Source organism: Onychomys torridus, chromosome 19, assembly GCF_903995425.1.
Source record: "Onychomys torridus chromosome 19, mOncTor1.1, whole genome shotgun sequence".
NCBI lineage: Eukaryota > Metazoa > Chordata > Mammalia > Rodentia > Cricetidae > Onychomys > Onychomys torridus.
The window spans coordinates 33,500,138-33,520,216 of NC_050461.1; the positions used below are offsets into that span (position 1 = coordinate 33,500,138).

Below are 20,079 nucleotides of genomic sequence, written 5' to 3' on the forward strand. Positions count from 1 at the left end.
TGGGAGCGGCGGCCAGGCGGGCTGCAGCTTGGGCGACCGCGGAGGCGGCGGGCAGGGCGCGTGCGCACTGCAGGGGCGCCAGATTTGGCGGGAGGGGGAGTGTCCAAAGCTCTTTGTTTGATGGCATCTGTTTACAGAGTTACACTTTAATATCAACCTGTTTCCTCCTCCTCCTTCTCCTCCTCCTCCTCCGTGACCTCCTTCTCCTCCCCTTTCTCCTGAGAAACTTCGCCCCGGCCGTGCGGAGCGCCGCTGCGCTGCCGGGGAAGGACGCAGGCAAGGCGGAGGGCAGCGGGAGGCGGCAACCGGTGCGGTCCCCGGGGCTCTTGGCGGAGCCCCGGCCCGCCTCGCCATGGCCCGGAGACCCCGGCACAGGTAACGGGGAGCCTGGGCGGGCGGCCTCGGGCAAGGGTGCGCGGGGATCCAGGGACCTGGGAGCAGGTGGGGATTCCTTCCCAAATAGTTTGCGGGGCTGTCAGTCGGTGCCTTGGTGGCAGAAGCCACTCTGGAGATGGATGAATGGAAAACTCTCTGGGAGAAGCGCACCGGTACAGTGGGAAGCATGCCCAGAGGCTCATATATATTTATTTTTTTGCAAGTTACGTGGGGAGATGTTTCTCTTGGGGGGGGGGGCACGTTTTCAGCCAAGGACAGGACATCAAACCCGGGGAAGCCCACCAGGTGTTTGGCTTGATGCCCCGAGTGTCGGCGAGGGAGTCGCAGCCTAATTGCTGGATGCATTGAGATGTTTTTGCACTTGGAGTTGAAGAGCATATGGCAGATATAGGAAAAGGCCGGATTGTTTAGTGGCTGCAGGTAGTTCATTTAAATTTCATTCATTCATTATGGAGGCAAGAAAGGTGTCAGCTGACAGGCTGCGGCAAAGATTTTAGGGGATAAAATGGGTTTGCAGATTGCTTTAAGCCCTGCTTTTGAAGATTTGAGCACTTGTTCTGGGAGAGGCTTTTATTTCTACTGCAAACACGGCACGCGCCCGCGTCGCACATGTCACCGCGGCTCGTTGGGGTGATGGGTGCAATCCTTTTCCATTTTGGCCCCACGTTCGGGAAGAGAGATCAGAAACAGAAGGGAGCGCTCGACCGAACTGTCAGTTGCTGACAGCTTGGGTCCTGCGGGTCTCGGGATTTCCCGAGGACACACACCGGGGCTCCCAGCGAGCAACGGATGCGGGGAATTGGCTCGGTGGCGGCCGTCACTGGGCGCAAAGTGCTGGAGACACCCAAGGCAGCTGCAGCGTCCCCGGAGCTACGTCTCCGCGGCTCTGATCCTGGCCAGAAAGAGGTCCAGGCGCCCCGCGCACACGTGGACGCAGCTGAGGTCGCCGCTGCTCCCGGCACTCTGCTCCAGCTGCCTTAGGTAGCCCGCCTCTGGCAAGGCCAGGGGACGACCCTAAAGTAGGGAGTCTGGCAAATAAACGCACACACACACACACACACACACACACACACACACACACACACACACACACACATGTCCGTGGAGACAAAATCTATCCGCCTGCCTTTCCACCGGTGGTTTGATTTTGGCTAAACTTAATCTGTTTTTTTGGAACCAGCAGGTACTAGCCCTGCAGGGCGCGGGCTCTGGGAAGTTGCAGAGAGCGTGGGCGTGGGCCCTGCAGCGCACCCTCGGGCTGGGCCAGGCGGGGAGCGGCAACCGCTGGGCATCGGAACAAGACGGGGGTGGTGAATTGGGGAGACCTTGGATCTTGGCTCCCAGCGCCTGGCCCCTGGCCTGCTGCACCAGCCCAAGTGCCACCCCTTAAGGCGTTTCGCCTTTCGCTTTTGGGACCTAAACCGACAGCGCCCGGGTCACCTGTTCTGTAGAAAGCTGAAACCTGCACCAGGCGGAGGGAGTTGGGAAAGGGCGCTCCGAGGTGGCGCGGCCCAGGTTCGGTGCCTTAAGGTTTAGTCTGCACGGGGCGTGGCCGCGCAGGTTCCCTGCGGCTCGCAGGTAGCGGAGAGGGGAGGCGGCGGGGAGGGGCGGGAGCCTTGAACTTGACTCAGGGGGAAGAGAAACCCGGCTGCGGGCTCGGAGCCGTTTCTTGCAGGGCGAGCGTCAACTCGGCAGGGATTATTAACCAGGTCAGCGAAATGAGTCTGAACCCCTTTTCTAGAATCATGAAGCGGCCACAGGCACTTCCTCCCGTTCCCCTCCCTCTTCCCAACCCCCCAGCAACTCTTTTTCGTTTCTTTGCACGGGTTGTTTCCTTGATAGAATGCAATATTCATAGTTGTACTCTTGTAACCACACAGGCTCTCGCAGGTGGAGGAGTCGAGAGCATCTAGCCTGAGATCAGCCTTTGAAAGTCCTTTGACTGTTGGGTCTGAGATCTTGTCAGAGCAGATAAAGGAAAAGTTATTTCAGGTCCTTTGTCGAAATTAATCATGCTACTGAGGCGACCAGGTCATTTTAGAGCAAGGAAATTGCATGCAAAGCTCGAAGGCGATCCCCTTGCCAAGGCTGGACTCGCCCCACTGCCTCTCAGAGCCCTTCAGGAGCTGCAAGAGTCACATGCCACGTTTCACCCCAAGACTCTGGCTTTGCACATCTGCTCAGTGCTCGCTTTTTAAGAGGCACGGAAGACAGTGGAGACATGCGCTCTGGAAAGTACCTCATAAAATAGAATCGACGCCCTAATGTGTAAGACAGGATCCACGAGAAGGAGAGAGATTTGTCCAAATCAAACAACTAGGTTCAGACAGAACCAGGGCTGGCCGAGCTTTGCTTCCAGAACCCTGGTCCTGTGAGCCCAGTTCACCCTCACCTGACTGTCGACTGCCCCCTGTGGGTGACTGAGTATGTTGCTTGTTCTTAGTTTAAGCTTTGACCAGAGAAAAACCCAATTACTTGCTTGGAAAATGTCCATAGTTCTGATCTCCAGATCTTGCCAAACCTAAAAGACTATTCTAATGAGATTTAAATCTTGTGGCTCCACTTTCAGATCCCGTCGGCTTTTTTGGTATCCCTGATACTTTACGGAAGGCTGCTTCATTTGGAAGGCTTTCCAAGGAGTTCCATAGCAAAAAAGGAAATTGTCACCGAAAGATACTGATTTACTACAGTTCTAGGCTTATGATTTTCTTTCCTCTTCCTTCCTTCCTTCCTTCCTTCCTTCCTTCCTTCCTTCCTTCCTTCCTTCCTTCCTTCCTCCCTCCCTCCCTCCCTCCCTCCCTCCCTCCCTTCCTTCCTTCCTTCTTTTCTTTGTGTCTTTATAACACTGTTGTATACGAAGAGGAAAATTTTTAATTATTATTACTGTCTCCTGTGTACTGTAGGAAAGAAAACTGTTCTTGGTTCAAAGGATTCACACTAAGTGGAAAAAAATGAATATAGTTTAGTGGGATTTTTTTTTTTTTTTTTTTGGTGACGTTATTTTAAGGTTAGATCACATCCTGCCACTCTGTAACCAGAATCATTAGCTTGCTGCCCAAAACAATAGTTTTAAACGCTGAGAATCACTATTTAGGGGTTTGGTAAACACTTTTGTTTAACTTGTAGGGAGCTGGAAATGTACATTTAGTGAGTTAGTTTAGGAAGACAAAATCTATTATGAATGTAAGTTTGCTTTTTTAAACATAATTTTCATATAATTGTTCTATATCATTTTATTGGTCTGGATTTGATGGGTTTTTCGGTTTTACAATGGTGAATTTTAGTGAAGTTGCTAAGTGGATAATATTCATATCTTAAGTTTTATGATAACTAAAACTAAACTGCAAAATTCCTCTGTTCAGTGTATGATTGATAAGTTTGGGGTTACTTCAGCAGTCATCAGAATTCACAGTGTTACTCAACTCAGTAAAATAAAAGGCTGTTTTGAAAACAGTAATTTTTTTAACCTGTAGATTTCGTCTGGGGGAACCCCTTGGTTTTTAATTAGGTACATTGTAAGATATTTTAGACACCATTCAGTCAGAGACAGAGCAAACAAGAGTAGGTAGGATTCTGACTAGTCAGTACCCCAGTAATGTGCTTAGTTACTCTGGCAACAGCATTGTAAACACAGCCATGAGTTGGGTTGGCCAGACCTTCAGTTTTGAATGATTTGCTATTTATGTTAATCACAAAACAGTTTGATGTCTGTATCCTTTCCTGGGTTTTGAAACCCTTCCTGCTTAGTTTTTGGGGTTTTTTCCCCCCGCTATTATTATGGCCTTTAAGAGATGATCACAATTATGCTTTTGAATATATTCTGTTTTAGTTTTTTTTTTTTTAACAGAATACCAGCTTTATTAGGACATAATTGATTGTTTCGTTGTGTTCAGAAACTATTTAAATGATTTGATGTATGCCAAAGAGTTTGAGTACGCACTTATATAAAAGGATGTGGGCTCTTGTTCCTTTTATTGTCCTTAACATTGAGCTTTACACTTCGGCGTCCATTGGTTGGGAAGTTGCCAGATGTGTAACTTGCCACTGGTCTAACAGTAACAGCAGGTTCAAACATGCAGAGCAGTAGAAAGTGCCAGGGCTCCTAGTGTCTCTGTGGATACCAGTAACAGCAGAACCAGTTTACAAACACTACAGCAACAGAATGCAGAAAATAACCCCATTGCGCAAGTTTGCAAAGTTTTGGTCTTTGTAGACCTTGGAAAGCTCACTGAAGAGTTTTTGTGTGAGTTTCCTAATCCAGTAGTTTAGATCCTTTGCTTCCAGCCCATGTCTGTCCATTCTTATTTCTGCAGCATATACAGTAGCGATGAGGACGATGAAGACATTGAGATGTGTGACCATGACTATGATGGGCTGCTTCCCAAATCTGGAAAGCGTCACTTGGGGAAAACTAGGTGGACCAGGGAAGAGGTAACTAGTCATTTTTATTAAAACATATGAAGAAAACTGTTGAGTGTGTAATGGGGGAAAACCAAAGTTTTAGCTCAGCTGCCTGGGCTCATCTGAAGACTCTTGGAGACTTTATCCTGACATGCCATACAGAATGTTCCCCCCTTACCTCTGCCAACATGCTCCTTTTGCTATCTGTTTCCAAATCATTTATTGTTCTATGAATGTTCTCAGCTTTCCCCTTTATGCTTTGCCTGTCGATTTCTCATTCTGGAGCCCCACCACTTTTTATACTTTTTCATTATGTATCCTGTAAAACTATTACTGGCTGCCATCTTTAGGGCTAAGATGCACCCTCTTGTGTTCCCAGGCCACTGAGTGCATGCTTGACTTTATTGATGTTGATATATCAATAAAGTATGTCTTTCCCAACACGCTCGCAGAACATCTCTTGAGGGTCGGGACTAACGTTGTCTCTTCATCTTTGTGTTCCTTGAACCCCAAATCACTTGCTAAAATGTAGGGTAGTAACAAATGTCCTCTAGACAAATTAGTGCATTGCTACTTCATAAACTAGAACAGTCATAGAATTCATCGTGCCATAATATATACATCTAATATTCTTTACATATGATACTTCATAGACCTATGTATGTGAAAGCTTATTCTAAAGACATCCAGTAATGGGTGAAGATATGCCCACTTCTTTCAAGAACAAAATCATTAATGTATGAAGAAATGTTTCTTCTTCTTCTTTATTGAACTGTGGAATTCATTGTGTTCTAAAACTGGGAGCTACTGAGAACAGGTGGGCAAGACTCCCAGGGAAGCACCTGGGAAATGCATATCCCACCTATCAAGATCAGGCACCGGGCTGCTCCCTTGGGCTATGGAAGCTCTGTTGATAACCATGGTTTCCCAGTTCCTGTCTGTCTTGTCCTTATGTGTGAATGGCCTCATTGCAGAAACCCAGGAAAGCTATGTTTATGAAGGCATGTGGGATCTAGCAGGATGGTGACCCGTGGGTGTATGATGATGAGCTAAGCTGTTAGAGCCCAACTGCCTGAGAATGTTTAGTGTCTTCCATGTTCTGATATATTTGGTCGTTCACAAACTCTGAGCATATTGATACAAAGCCTTGGTGACTTTCCTGAATTAAACACACCTGCAAGTTAAACATGTAAAGTATTGTTGGCTTTTATATGAATAAGGTTGAGCTAATGGGAAACGTCTCACTCACAGTCTTAGCTCTTGCCCTGGATGAATGGCAACTGAGTTTTACATTGGAATTCACTTTCCCTCATTCAGGGAAAGTGTCAACAGTCACCATCTATTAAACACTGACACATGCCAGGCTTCCTTCCTTTGCATAATGCTATTGTGTAATCTCCAGATAACCCTGTTGATACTTCCATTCATGTTTTATAGATGACAATATGAATCTGTTTATAGAACTATTCAACAGCTGTGTCAGAGTAAAAGCTTCAGTGTGCATGTAACTAAATCTGTGTTCAGAGCAGTCTATGACATTAATATTGGCTTTATTTGGGTGCCTTTGGAAGCTATTCCCCCCTCCCCCTGTTGGATCATGAGGTTGGCTCCTCTGTTCATTATAACTTGAGCAGCGCTATTCAGTAGACCACTGGTACCCTAGGATTGCCTTTAAATGCCTTAGGATGAAAAGCTGAAGAAGCTGGTGGAACAGAATGGGACAGACGACTGGAAGGTGATTGCCAATTACCTGCCGGTAAGTTAGTTATTGTTTCCTTTGGGGACCTAAAAATCTCCCTCTGGATTTAAAGAGAAGTTCCTGGAGAGTTTATTAAAATACTGTGTATTTGTTCCTGTAGACATAAGGGGGAGAGCCCATCCATAATTTTTATTTCTGACCGCACAACATATCATTGAGGTTTACAAATATACTATTAAGAGATTTTGATTTTTTCCCCCCAAAATGGCTTCTTGTTTTGTCTTAACTTATCCTGATAACATAAGCTAACAGTCTGATGGGCTACAAGGTAGAATTTTAAACTTCGTATTTTCTCCAACTTAGCTTCTAAATTCCCCATTTTCATCAAAGCCATATTTTTTGGTCTATGGGTTTAAAATTCCAGAGTGCCTTTTGACTTATACCCTCCCGGCCCCCATCTAAATGATGAGTTGGGAGCCTGGGATTCCTTTACAGTCCTTCTCATCCTTTTCATTCCTACGGTCTGGCCCCAGGGTGGCCGCCCTCCCCTCTCTTTCACAGGGGCTTCCTACCTTTTCTACCAGATCCAGACACGACTAGCTTGTAGAGCTTTCTAAACTGCAGCCATTCCTAACTAACTAGCAGTGTGCTTGCCTAGGGTGCCTGAGACCCTGGGCTTTTGATCTCCTGCACTACATAAACAAACAACAACAATTAGCCCCAGTGGTGACATAGATGGTCACAAAGTAAGTGAACTTCCTTGACCTGCCACCCGAAGGCTCTCCTATCTGCTCTCCCTCCACTACCCCCTCTGCTTCCTACTTCCTCCCCAGAAGCAGGTTTGGTTGCATTCATTTCTGCTTTTTCTCCCCTGGGCTTTTCTTCCTGGTGATTTTGCCCCCTAGAATGTTCTTTTCTGCTTCCCCACTTAAAACTTCTGAGCGTCCTCCAAAGGCCATACCAAGAGCGCTTGGACGCCTCTGAAGGAAGTGATGCCTCATCTTAAGGGGTCCTCCTCTCCTTAACCCTAACAGCACTTTGCTTCTGTCTATCTCTTCTTGCAGATAAGTCAGTTTCAGCCTTCTGTGATAATCAGTTCCCTTCTTTATCTTTCCCTTCTTCTAAGATTGTGAGCTCTTAGAGAGTGACAACCTTTTACTGTTTCCGTTCCTCTTAAGTATAAGTGCTTGTGGCCTTTCGGTTTGAATGGGAAGCATTTTAACTCTTTCAAATGGATTTTCAGTGAAGCCTAGAAATTTGGAATCTCTAGCACACCTTAAGCCATGGAGATACAAACCACAGTCTTGGGTTAAGGTTAAGTTGGTGTATATGTGTGCAATAAGACATCCCTTTTATTCATATGACACAAGTATGCCTTCATGAGTCACAGGCTCCAATCTTAGCAGCAACTTAGATACAGTTTTTAGTCTGGAATCAGTGTGAGATAGGTGGGCTCTCTCTACAGGCCTTTAAATGTTTCTCAATGTTTGTACTATGTATTGTCCACGTATAATTCATATTGAACAAAGTCTTCATGCGCTCATGACATTTTATCTTTGTGATGGTGCATTCTTGGTCTAGAACCGGACAGATGTGCAGTGCCAACACCGATGGCAGAAAGTGCTAAACCCTGAACTCATCAAAGGTCCCTGGACCAAAGAAGAAGATCAGAGAGTAAGTTCTGTTGCCATTAGATGTGTGAATTGTAGTTAAGAGTATTTCTAAAACACATTTCTCATCTCCAAGGAAGCAATTTGAATGTTCAAACAGAAAGTCAAGGGGTTGCTCCTGTATGTCCAGTGGATGAAAGTGGATTTTTATAGTTCTTTCAAGATCTTGTAACATTGACGCTTGATGACGCTGACTCATTCTGTAACATTAAAACACAGATTATTTTTGTGTTTATCTGAAGGTGATTGAGCTTGTTCAGAAATACGGCCCAAAACGTTGGTCCGTTATTGCCAAACACTTAAAAGGGAGGATTGGAAAACAATGTAGGGAGAGATGGCACAACCATTTGAATCCAGAAGTTAAGAAAACCTCCTGGACAGAAGAGGAAGACAGAATTATTTACCAGGCACACAAGAGACTGGGGAACAGATGGGCAGAAATCGCAAAGCTACTGCCTGGACGGTAATTCTTTGTCAAAAATACATTGATGGGGAAGAGCAAGGGGATGGCCAGTGAACATTTGGAGTGTGTAGATGAATTATGTTCTATCAATCATAAGCATTTTGTTGGGTAAACCAGAGTCGTCAAGTTTTGGAAGTAGAAGAGATCTTGGAATTATTATTTATGAGCATCAGCCAAGCCTTATATCCTCAACCTTCATGTCTCCATTTGCAAAATAGCTAATGATCTATCTCATGAGCTAATGTTAGGATTAAGTAACATGGATGTCAAAGCATTGTGTAAGCCAGAAAACTCTTGATACCCAAAAGGAAACCCAAAACACAGAGATTGGTTGTGGTCCAAGTTCATCCAGCCAGTTGAGTGACCAGCAATCATTTTGGTTATTCCTCTCCTATAGTGATATAGTAATATAACATACAGAATATGGACAATTCTGTATAGAATTATCATGCCTATTTCAGGTTTTTAACTAATTTCAGTGTTTCATCTTCTTTTTACTGAGCAAGGTAGGGAAATGGCCCCTTTGTGAAGGATAACTGTGAAAGTTCACCTTTGACCCCTTGTCTATATTTAAATATTATGTATACAATTGATTTTTTATCTGTTTTCAAGAAATACTTTCACTACAAACTTTTGAATGAAAAAATATTAAGTATTTTTATTCTTGAGCTTCTTAACCCTGAAGTAGACAAAAGACCATGTCAGAGATGGCTTATTTAGTATGTCCCAGTATAGCCAAAGCATTCTCCCCCTGCTTCTCATGGCGTGAGAGCTTCAAGAAGTCATGGATCTGGTCAAAGGAGGTCTTTCCTCCCATGTGGCCTCAGGATATGCTGTTGACTTTTCTAAAAATTAAAGGGGCATCTGAACTTCCTCTTTTTAAACACACATTTCCCCACCCCCATGGAAATAGCAAAAAGGAGTCTTGAATGTTGTTTTTTAAGCTGAGAAACTTTTCCCAAGAGTGGAGTTTCTAGTAAACACTGTGCAGTTTGAAACTGTATGAGGTAGTCAAGTGTGGTAGGCAGCACATGCCGGTAATCATGACCAGCACTCAGGAGGTAGAAGCCGAAAGATCTGGAATTCAAGGCCAGCCTAGACTGCTGTTTCAGGAAAACAATACCCACCCCTCCCAAAAGGCAGAAAATATGCTGGGGCTAGCATCCTTCATTTGGGATCCTGTTGAGGGTGGTGGAGAATTCCATTACCGCATCATCCTATTTGTTTAGTTAAAAGAATGATGGGAGTGGTTTCCAAAAGGTGATAGAGGTTTTTTTATTCCAACTTTGTACATAGAGTTGTGAGTAAAGAGTAGGCACTGGGGCTTTCTCATTGTTCTCAAGCTTAGCTAAGTCCCTGCTGTGGTGTCTCAACCCTGCTAAAAGCCACAACATAAGGGCTTTATAACAGCTGGGACTTGAAGTTGTATTAAAGTCCAGTAGCACATGAATAGTCAGAATTTAGAGAAGGGTTATTATATTGAGCATGCACCTTTATCAAGGAGTCAAAATGCTAAAAAGAAAGTAAAATTTGCAGACAACTCCATGCATCCCGGCTTGCAGTAGTAAGAGAAACCTATGGGTTGTCAATAGAAAAGACCAAAACAATTAAAAAGGGAAAATAGCAGTTAGTTAGTGAAACCACGAAGAAGATTTCTTTTAGAAACAGTTTTCCGTCAATTAACCATAGTCTGAATTAACGTTCTGGTGAGGTTTGTTTGTGGTGTATCTCTGCACAGGACTGATAATGCTATCAAGAATCATTGGAATTCCACCATGCGCCGGAAGGTGGAACAGGAAGGCTACCTGCAGGAGCCTTCCAAAGCCAGCCAGCCACCAGTGGCCGCCAGCTTCCCGAAGAACAATCATCTGATGGGCTTTGCTCATCCTTCGCCTTCATCTCAGCTCTCTCCAACTGGCCAGCCGTCAGTCAACAGCGACTACCCCTATTACCACATTTCCGAAGCACAAAATGTAAGCCCTTCCTGAGAACTTAGGAGAGAGAGATGGTTATGGCGGTTCCAGGTCACAAAAATACTCTACGGTTGTGTGCTTTCATAGAAACTGCATGAGCATGGTCACAGATGGTCCTCAGCTAGACCCAGTGAAGGAGGTAGGGGGGGATGCACTTGAGTCTGACTTAAATTTCTGGAAACAAGAGTGGGGAGTAGTTTGTCCTGAATGGAAGCAATGCGCAAAAGAGTCTAAGGCATTTGATTCTAACTTGCTTTTCCAAACCTATTTCAAGTTAGCCTTTGAATGTAAATGTCCTTAAAATATTGCCGAGTCTTAACAATGGGTGAATGCAGGTAGATTTATAGTCCAATATTTTTCTTTTCCAATATGAAAAAATGAATGTAATATTACATTTAAATCACAAAGAGGGGATAGCTAAACTCTGAAATACACAGGGAGACTGTAAATCCAGTTCTGGCAATGAGCTAAAGGAAATGTATTCATTTACACATTCAGTTTACTTTCTTACTCTGAGTCAAGGGCATTGTGACATCGATTCTGTGCATCTCCCTTTATCCTCATTTGAACTGGTATCATTCCTTCCCCATTTCTAGACATTTATAGCTAGAAAAAGAAATCCTTTATAATATATGGGAGAGAAGGCTAACGAGGAGAATATCAAGAAATGCTTAACATAGAACTGATGATTCAATAAAAAAAAATTACAAAATTTGCCACCAGGTAGTGGTATCACACACTTTTAATCCCAGCACTTAGGAGGCAGGGGCAGGCAGATCCCTGTGAGTCAGAGGCCATCCTAGTCTACTGAGTGAGTTCCAGGACAGCCAGGGCTACACAGAGAAACCCTGTCTCAAAAAAAAAAAAAAAAAAAAAGACAAGAATTACAAAGATAGTATGCAAATGTTATGTAAAACATATTCATGAATAGTTCTTACTTGGCTCTATCCATTTCTTAGATTTGACTACAGAATTTCCAGAAAGGTCTCCGGTGAATGAATTATCATAAAAGCTTCTGTGCTTTTTATTAAAACTCAACATTATTCTAAGAAAAATATCCCTGGTGACAAACAGCTAGTGGTATGGATGTCTCTCAAAACTTCTTTCACACATCCGTGAATACTTTTTTCCATTGTTCCTTTCTCTGATTGAGGAATGCTTTCTGTTGGGATAGAAAGACTCTTGGGGCTTTGTTCCCTGTTTCTTGAACTACTTAGCCATTTATAAATACCTGGCTAAATTTCAAGTTAGAGAAGTTTTGTTTTGGTTATTGAATCATTCGGTGACCTTTATCAATCAAGCGCTTTTCCCCTCCATGGTCCCAGAACACATGAGTCCCCCGAAGCACTTGTAAGTGTGAATGACTTGGTCTTTGTCTTGCTTTTTGGTCTAGGTCTCCAGTCACGTTCCATATCCTGTAGCGTTGCATGTAAATATAGTCAATGTCCCTCAGCCAGCTGCTGCAGCCATACAGGTGAGATTGCCTGGTGGGCAAACTCGTTAGCTGAGCAAGACACCGCTTTTAAAGAATACTTTATTTCTTCCACATAAGCACATATTTTACAATCTGTAATAGAAAAGATTGTAAATAGAAAAGAAAATAAAAGAAAAGCTAACAGCATTGAGGACCTACTTTGGGACAGCAATTTACCAATGGTGGCTTCTGGAATTTTCTGATGCATCCTTGAGCATGTGCTGTGGCCTCTGCTTTCTCCTGGTTGCCTTAAGTCCCACATTACTTTGAGCAAGTGATGGTGAATTGTGTGGGGGCGGTTCCACATGGAAGCTCTCTGGGCTGTGTAAGGTACCTCACTCAGACCTTGTCTTTCTCTGCTTCTAACTCTAGAGACACTATAACGATGAAGACCCCGAGAAAGAAAAGCGAATAAAGGAATTAGAATTGCTCCTGATGTCAACGGAAAATGAGCTCAAAGGACAGCAGACGTTACCAGTAAGAGTGTTAGCGTGTGATGGGAAGCTTCATCTCAGCACTCTTCTCTATATCCTGTTTCTCCTCTTGCAAAGACTGTGTCAGCCAAGTTCTGTGTATCCGCTAACAATGCTCACACCAGAAATTGCTACTAATGAAAGTCTGTTAGTCTTAGAATGTGCATTAACTGAGTCAGAAGTAGCCATTTGTTTAATAACGGGACCACAGTACCCACTTGTGACCATCACCATCCCATTGTTTCCTTCAAAAGGATGTTCCTCAATTTGAAGACTAAGAAAGATAAAATGATTGAACAATCTCATTTTATGCCCTTTAGCAAAGCTTTATATACATGCTCATTTGCTTGAGTCTTTTTCTTTTATTGTTATTTTCTTAGTCCATATTTACATAGTTTACGATCTCAAAATCAATTTGATGCATATTTCATATATACATGTAAAAAAAGGAATATATACATAAGCCACTTCTTCAAATATTTGGTGCTATCTTTCATTTGCATGTATGAAAGCTGTGAGGCCCATTCCTATTGGTAGTGATAGTGTGTTTCTGTATACACATACATGTTCTCATAGGTGTGCGCACATGTGCATGCAGTTGTATGTGCATACATGTGTCCAGGCCAGAGGTTGACATCAAGTGTCTTCCTTGATAGATCTGTAGATCAAAATTTTTTGTGTCTGTGTGTGCACACATGCTCACATGCACTTTTGGAGGTAAGTGGACAACTTTCCAGAATCTGTTCTTTCCTTCTACCATGGGCTCTTTTTTTTTTTAACTGCCTAGCCATCTTGCTGGCCATCTACCTTATATATTGAAACAGGGTCTCAAAATTTAATTTTTTAAAATTTTTTTTCTATTTTGAAACCTGGGGTTTGCCCATTTGGCTAGGCTTGCTGACCAATGAGCTCAAGATTCTGCTTGTCTCTACCCCCCAGCACTGGGGTTACAGACTTGAACTGCTGTGCGTGCTTGTGCTTGTGGATTAGACTAGATTATTCTGCTTGCATAGCAATCACCTTTCAGACTGAGACATCTCCCCAATATCCCCACCCCGACCTTTTTTTTTTTTTTTTTTTTTTTTTTTTCTGGACTGACAATTGCACATAGGGCCTCACACATGCTAGGTAGCACTCTTCCCCTGAGCTACAGCACTAACCCTCATGTGGGCCATTTCTGAATCCTTGATTGGGCAGCAGCAAACTGGAAAAGCAGCTTGCACTTTGGAGCATATGTAGTTTACCCAAACAGTGAGTATGAGAGAATCGATACCTGGTAGAGATTCTTAAGGTGAAATTTCTTTTCTCTTGTTGTTGTTAAATAATAAAATAGCATGCACATGGGAGTTCAACCACTTTTGAACTTTAATTAATATTTTGCAATTTCTCCTCTTGCATGGTCATAAGGGTATTTCTGTTAACTTGATCTACTTTCCTAACCCCATACACTCTGCAGCCCCACCTTGCGTCAGTGCAACCTGTAGCCTTAAAAGAAAAGAGAGAGAGAGAGAGAGAGAGAGAGAGAGAGAGAGGGAGAGAGAATAGAAGCAACAGGATATGTACAGATAAAAGCAGCTCTAACCATCAAATCCCTTCAAGGGCTTTGAATGCAAATAGGATCATTGTTAAGTCAGAGCAAACATGGGCAGCTTGCAAATTAAAACTCAAATGGATTTCTAAAACACTCTTAAGACTTGGGTATTTTCTAGCAGTCCCCAGGTTTTACACTGGACTAACATCACGGCAGCTGAAGCAATCGTGTAGGTATAAACTAGAGGGCTATTGCAAAGCAGTCAGAAAGGAAACATCTTGACAACTGTCTGGCGGGGCCTGAGTTTGGATGAAGCAACTACTTTTTTATCTTGCCTCCAACAGCATCTAATACCTTGTGCAACATTGTTGCTAAGTTTCTTCTTCCTTTCTTCTCCCATCCTTATTTCTACACACCCCCTTCCTCAGACACAGAACCATACTTGCAGCTACCCCGGGTGGCACAGCACCTCCATTGTGGACCAGACCAGACCTCATGGAGACAGTGCACCTGTTTCCTGTTTGGGAGAACACCACCACTCCTCCACTCCTTCTCTGCCTGCAGATCCTGGCTCTCTACCTGAAGAAAGCGCCTCGCCAGCCAGGTGCATGATCGTTCACCAGGGCACCATTCTGGATAACGTTAAGAATCTCCTAGAATTTGCAGAAACACTTCAATTTATAGATTCTGTAAGTGGAATTGCTAAGGCGCGTTACTGTTGCTGGAAGAGGAATTGAGAACCGATATCATAAGTCATTGCCATTTGCTATAGCAAGTATGCCTTGGGCCTATGTTCCCATAAAGTGAAAGGACCATAGTTTTGGCGATCCCATTTCACTCAGCAGCCTGATTTCCTAAGCTATCCACACAAGAGGCAGCTTTCCATACTTTGCCTTCCAAATGGGAATTTCTTTAAAAAATAATGAATTTCTGACTTTCCAAGAAGGGCTCAGGATAAGCTATTTTTAAACAGAATTTCTTGTATTTTGCTTACTTCTTTGTGATTCTCTAGAAATTTTTCGTTGCTGTTTTTTTGTTTTTGTTTTGTTTGTTTGTTTTGTTTTTGTTGTTTTGGTTTGGTTTTTGTTTGTTTGTTTGTTTGTTATGGGGCAGCACATTTGGAATTATGTTTACCTGGAGTTTAAGACAGCCTTTCAACTCAAGGGGTGGGACGTAGCTTTCTCTTACAGAATACTGAACGTTGATTAACAGTCTCATTGGTTCACGGAAATAAACCATCTTCAATGAAACAATTTTAAGTTCAACCAACAGTTCCTTTTCTTGGTCACCTAGTTGGTTAAAAAGCATGTATTGCCTACACATGGGACAGGGCTAGCTATTGCCACAATGTATCATCTAGAAAGGTTTTCTGCTTGCTTTAAATTGCATGCAAAAGAGAGTGGGTGAGCTCCCCACAGGAGATGTGTAAGGTCACCTCTGGACCACTGTGACCGGTGAGCTGGAAGTCCAGCAGACAGGCCCAGCATTTTCTTGCATTGCGGCATCTCTCACTCAGTGCTGTGTTTTGGGTGATGGTGGCTCTCCTCACCTGCACACGTCTTGTCTCAAAGCTCTGTGCCTCCCACATTGTTTCAGGATTCTTCATGGTGTGATCTCAGCAGTTTTGCATTCTCTGAAGAAGAAGCAGCTTTTTCACGTAGCCAACAGCACACAGGCAAAGCCTTCCAGCTTCAGCAAAGAGAGGGCCATGGGACTAGACCTTCAGGAGACCCTGGCCTGAGGGTGAACAGCCCAGTGCTGAGCCAGGAGGCATCCCCTGGCCCGGTTAAAGCCTTACCTCTTGCGAGACACAGCATTGTTCCACTGGTCATCCTTCGAAAAAAGCGGGGCCAGGCCAGCCCCTTAGCCACGGGAGACTCTAGCTCCTTCCTCTTTGCTGACATCAGCAGCTCAACTCCCAAGCGTTCCCCTGTCAAAGGCTTATCCTTCTCTCCCACTCAGGTAGACCACAGTTTCTGCACAGCTGTTGCTAATTTTCAGCAGACACCTGAGCCTTGATAATTAGAGACTAATCTCTTGAACAAATCACTAATGACCGCTGTCCTGGCTGATTTAATTCTGCATCGGATCTAGCTGGGGTGACTGCAGATGGCCTCTCTGAGTTCAGGCTGGCTGCAGGCCGAAGGATGGATCTGTCACATCTCTCTCTCTCTCTCTCTCTCTCTCTCTCTCTCTCTCTCTCTCTCTCTCTGACTCTTGGTGGTTTGGAAGATAGATAGTTGCATGAGATGTACTTTCATTTCCTTCTCCACTAGAACGGGACATTTCTGTCCCCTCCTCGTCCCCCATGTCGTCCCTCCCTCTTTAAATTTTAACAAGTTTTCTGCCTCTTTGTTCATTTATTACTAAGTGATTTACTGACCCCGGGGAGGAGGGAACCAAATTATGGTTACATAACATTTGGATTATAATGAGAAAACGAAACCATCATAACCTATCTGGAAGTGGAAATGTTTAGGGAGACAATGAGAAACAGATGCTTATGCAAACTAATTTAACATTTTCAACATTGGTTCTTTCAAATTTTTCCAGGGCATCTTACTAGGGCACTGTTTGCCAAAGAATATTCTTATTTTCATATAGCGCTCTTAAGGTATGAACGTTATAATGCTTAGCAGAGCCTTGTGTTCCCAAATTATAATTAAGAGACAATTTGGCTCTGTAAGACATTTCCCCCCAGTTATATCTGTTGGGGGTTTTATATTTCATTTTACTTTATTTTTTTGTGGTTCTGGAAAGCGAACCGGGGGGCCGTATGCATACTAGGGAAGTGCCCTACCACTGAGCTATATATACTCCTGGACATGTTTTACAAAGAACTTTAAGTATAGACAAATGATCTTCCCATCCACTGAAATACAGATTTAGGGTTTTTGTTTTTGGGTTTTTTTCTCCCATATTTTCCTAAACGGTGCTCTGTGAAATGAGTTCTGTAAGACCTAATAGATCTCTCAGGGGGAAGAAATCTAGATAGATATAAAAGTTTGGAGTGCTAACTCAATGTTTTAAAAAGGCTTCTTTACTAGAGCTCCCCCCTCAAACTCTGTTTGGTTTGGATTTTTTTAATTTTCCAAATTGCAGACAGAGCCTTTATGCGGCCCAGGCTTGCCTCATACTCCTGGACTCTAGAAACCTTCCTGCCTCTGAGTGACCATGTCTCCGGGGAGCAGCCACTAGGCCTGACCTCCCTGAGAGTTTTAAGTGTGCCGATGTGTATTGGGTCTTCCCAGGAGTTAAGATCCAATTAGTCTTCCCAAACCTATTTTTCTTGGGAATATCAGGATTCTGAGAGATATAGGTTCTTACTCAGTGAGTTTCCACATAATGCAAACCTTATGTAATATTACTCTAAGTCACTAGAGCATTAAAACGAGAAAACTGGCCGGGCGTTGGTGGCGCACACCTGTAATCCCAGCACTCGGGAGGCTGAGGCAGGCGGATCTCTGTGAGTTCGAGGCCAGCCTGGACTACCAAGTGAGTTCCAGGAAAGGCGCAAAGCTACACAGAGAAACCCTGTCTCAAAAAACAACAACAACAAAAAAAAAACCCAAAAAACAAACAAACAAACAAAAGACAAAACCCAAAATGAGAAAACTAAATATGAAGGAGGAGTAAAATAATAATCTTTTTAATGTTAGTCAAGAGCACATCCCAGTCTCTTTAATGGCGAGGGTCACGTATGGAGAAGATTTGCTTTGAATTTTGCAAGGTTTTAGCTTTGACCCTAGACTTTTGCTGCTTATAAACAACACTTCAAATTTTGGCTGCTTAGTTGAAGGGAATCAATATCCTCATCAACACGGCATGATTCTTTGCATTGTCAGTGTTTGGGGTCATGAGTCACTAGAGTATCCTTGCTTGCTATCTGGGTTTGGCTTCAGGTTGGGGTGAGCACAGACTCATTATTTCATCTAAGTTATTTTTTTCTTCCTTCCTTCCGTGTCTAGTTCTTAAACACTTCCAGCAACCATGAAAACTCGGGCTTAGATGTGCCCCCTTTATCCTCCACTCCTCTCAGTGGCCACAAACTGACAACACCGTGCCACAGAGACCAGACTGGGAAACCCCAGAAGGAAAATTCCATGTAAGTGCTCAGCTCAATTAAAAAAAAAAAAAGTTTATCTTATTTATTTACATTAATGAAAATACAGTCCCAGAAGTCCGAACGCTTGTACTCATATCATTCACTCACTGTGTGCATCCTGGGCATTCCCACAGTGACTAGGTCCTGAGCAGGTTCCGACTAACCAGGGAAGAAAGACAGAAATGAGCTTAGTTACTTTTCGGAGTGTGCTCTAAATGCACGCAGCAGTGGTTTTCACACAGTGCTCCCATCCAGTTGTTTTTCTTCCCAGTATTTTTCAATGTCCTTTAAAAAAAGCATTCAGAATAGAATAGACTTGAGAACGGTTCATAGTTTACATTTTATATTTTTAATCTAATTTTTTCTTTTTTTTATAACATATACGTTAGGATCTTTTTAGATACTCATAGGAATGAATGTGTGTGTGTGTATTCATATGTGTGTGTGTATTTCAAAGCCCAGATGATTAAGTAATTAAAAAGAAATACATTAGTTGAAAGAAAAGCATTCTTATTACTTCCAAATAAAAGCAAAGTTTTAGACATTACCATGTTTTCTAGTTTGGGCCTCATTTGAGGGAGTTGATAAGGCTGATTTGTAAGTTGATACCAGATATTCCCAGTGCTTTTGGTCATTACCCAGATCCAGATGGGAAATATTCCAGTGCGCTTAGTCTTAGGACATAGTATTTTGAAATATTTGTAGATCTGCAATATAACTTAATGCAGATCCACCATCCCTTAACAAATGCCACTACCAGCTGTTGGTTATGTGCTGAGGGCGATGGAAGCAATGCATGTCATTTCGTTGAACCTTCTCTTCTTTAGCTTTAGAACTCCAGCTATCAAAAGGTCAATCCTTGAAAGCTCTCCGAGAACGCCCACGCCATTCAAACATGCCCTTGCCGCTCAAGAAATCAAGTATGGTCCCCTGAAGATGCTAGTAAGTTCGAGAAAGGTCCTTGGATTGAGTGGGCTTATGCATGTAGATATTAAGTTTCCTCTGATCCAGAAATATCCACTCTTCCCTTAGCCTCAGACTCCCTCCCACTTAGTGGAAGACCTGCAGGATGTGATCAAGCAGGAATCTGACGAATCGGGAGTTGTTGCTGAGTTTCAAGAGAATGGACCCCCACTACTGAAGAAAATCAAACAGGAGGTAAGCTTGACATCAGTTCTAAGTGACAGCAACACTTTTCACACAAGACTTTCATTTAAAAAAAAAAAAAGTTGAAAGGCATTGCCGTGCTGTGGACTCTAGTCTTCCATTTGGAAATTCACCTCCATTAACTCCTTATACAGAAAAGATGGTAGAGAGGGTCAAGGGAAGAAGGGGCAGCAGGTTTATGTTCTACCTTCAGAAATTACTGATGATGGATAGACCGTGTTAATCACATAGATGCAAGTAGAGACCACATGATGGGTATATGGCGCTGGTTACCGGTGGAAAAGTCACGGGCATGACCACCAGAGTTATAAAGAGCTTTATTAGGTTGGGGGTTTAGCTCTGTGGTAGAGTGTTTGCCTAAGAAGCACAAGACCCTGGGTTCGATCCTCAGCTCCACAAAATAAAAAGAAGAGGGGATAGAAGGGAGGAGCCAGGCCTGGCAGGGGGAGGGAAGCAGGGAGCAGAGCAGAGAGGAAACAGAAAGAAGTGGGGGTGGGGGGAGTCCCAGTCCAGCTTTTTAAGGCGGTGATTGCGTGATCGCGCAGCAGGTACGTAGTCGCCCATGCCCCTTGATGACATAAGACGCCAGAACCCGAGCTGCACATATGCAGGAATGCAGCCGGCGTGAGAGCAGGATCCTAACACCACAGACCCGAATCATGGCCAAATTAATTAAAACAAGATTTCTTTTCCCCCTGTACTTGGGCTGTCTCTCCCTAAGACAGGG

At 43.6% G+C, this 20,079-nt stretch overlaps 1 protein-coding gene across 3 annotated transcripts in view; it reads left to right on the forward strand.

Moving 5' to 3' along the window:
- Positions 1–275: 275 nt before the first annotated feature.
- Myb (MYB proto-oncogene, transcription factor) overlaps positions 276–20,079 on the forward strand; it is a 37,468-nt gene continuing 17,664 nt past the window's right edge. Inside the window, exons 1-13 of one of the 3 annotated variants that reach the window (XM_036169013.1) lie at positions 276–375; positions 4,710–4,827; positions 6,482–6,553; positions 8,078–8,170; positions 8,409–8,629; positions 10,368–10,602; positions 11,996–12,076; positions 12,449–12,553; positions 14,509–14,769; positions 15,677–16,042; positions 18,049–18,185; positions 19,013–19,127; positions 19,218–19,343. In XM_036169013.1, the coding sequence (XP_036024906.1) occupies positions 353–375; positions 4,710–4,827; positions 6,482–6,553; positions 8,078–8,170; positions 8,409–8,629; positions 10,368–10,602; positions 11,996–12,076; positions 12,449–12,553; positions 14,509–14,769; positions 15,677–16,042; positions 18,049–18,185; positions 19,013–19,127; positions 19,218–19,343 (1,953 nt within the window). In that variant the 5' untranslated portion in view covers positions 276–352. The remainder of the gene's footprint in view (positions 376–4,709; positions 4,828–6,481; positions 6,554–8,077; positions 8,171–8,408; positions 8,630–10,367; positions 10,603–11,995; positions 12,077–12,448; positions 12,554–14,508; positions 14,770–15,676; positions 16,043–18,048; positions 18,186–19,012; positions 19,128–19,217; positions 19,344–20,079) is intronic. The other 2 variants (XM_036169016.1, XM_036169014.1) reach the window with 2 other exon arrangements.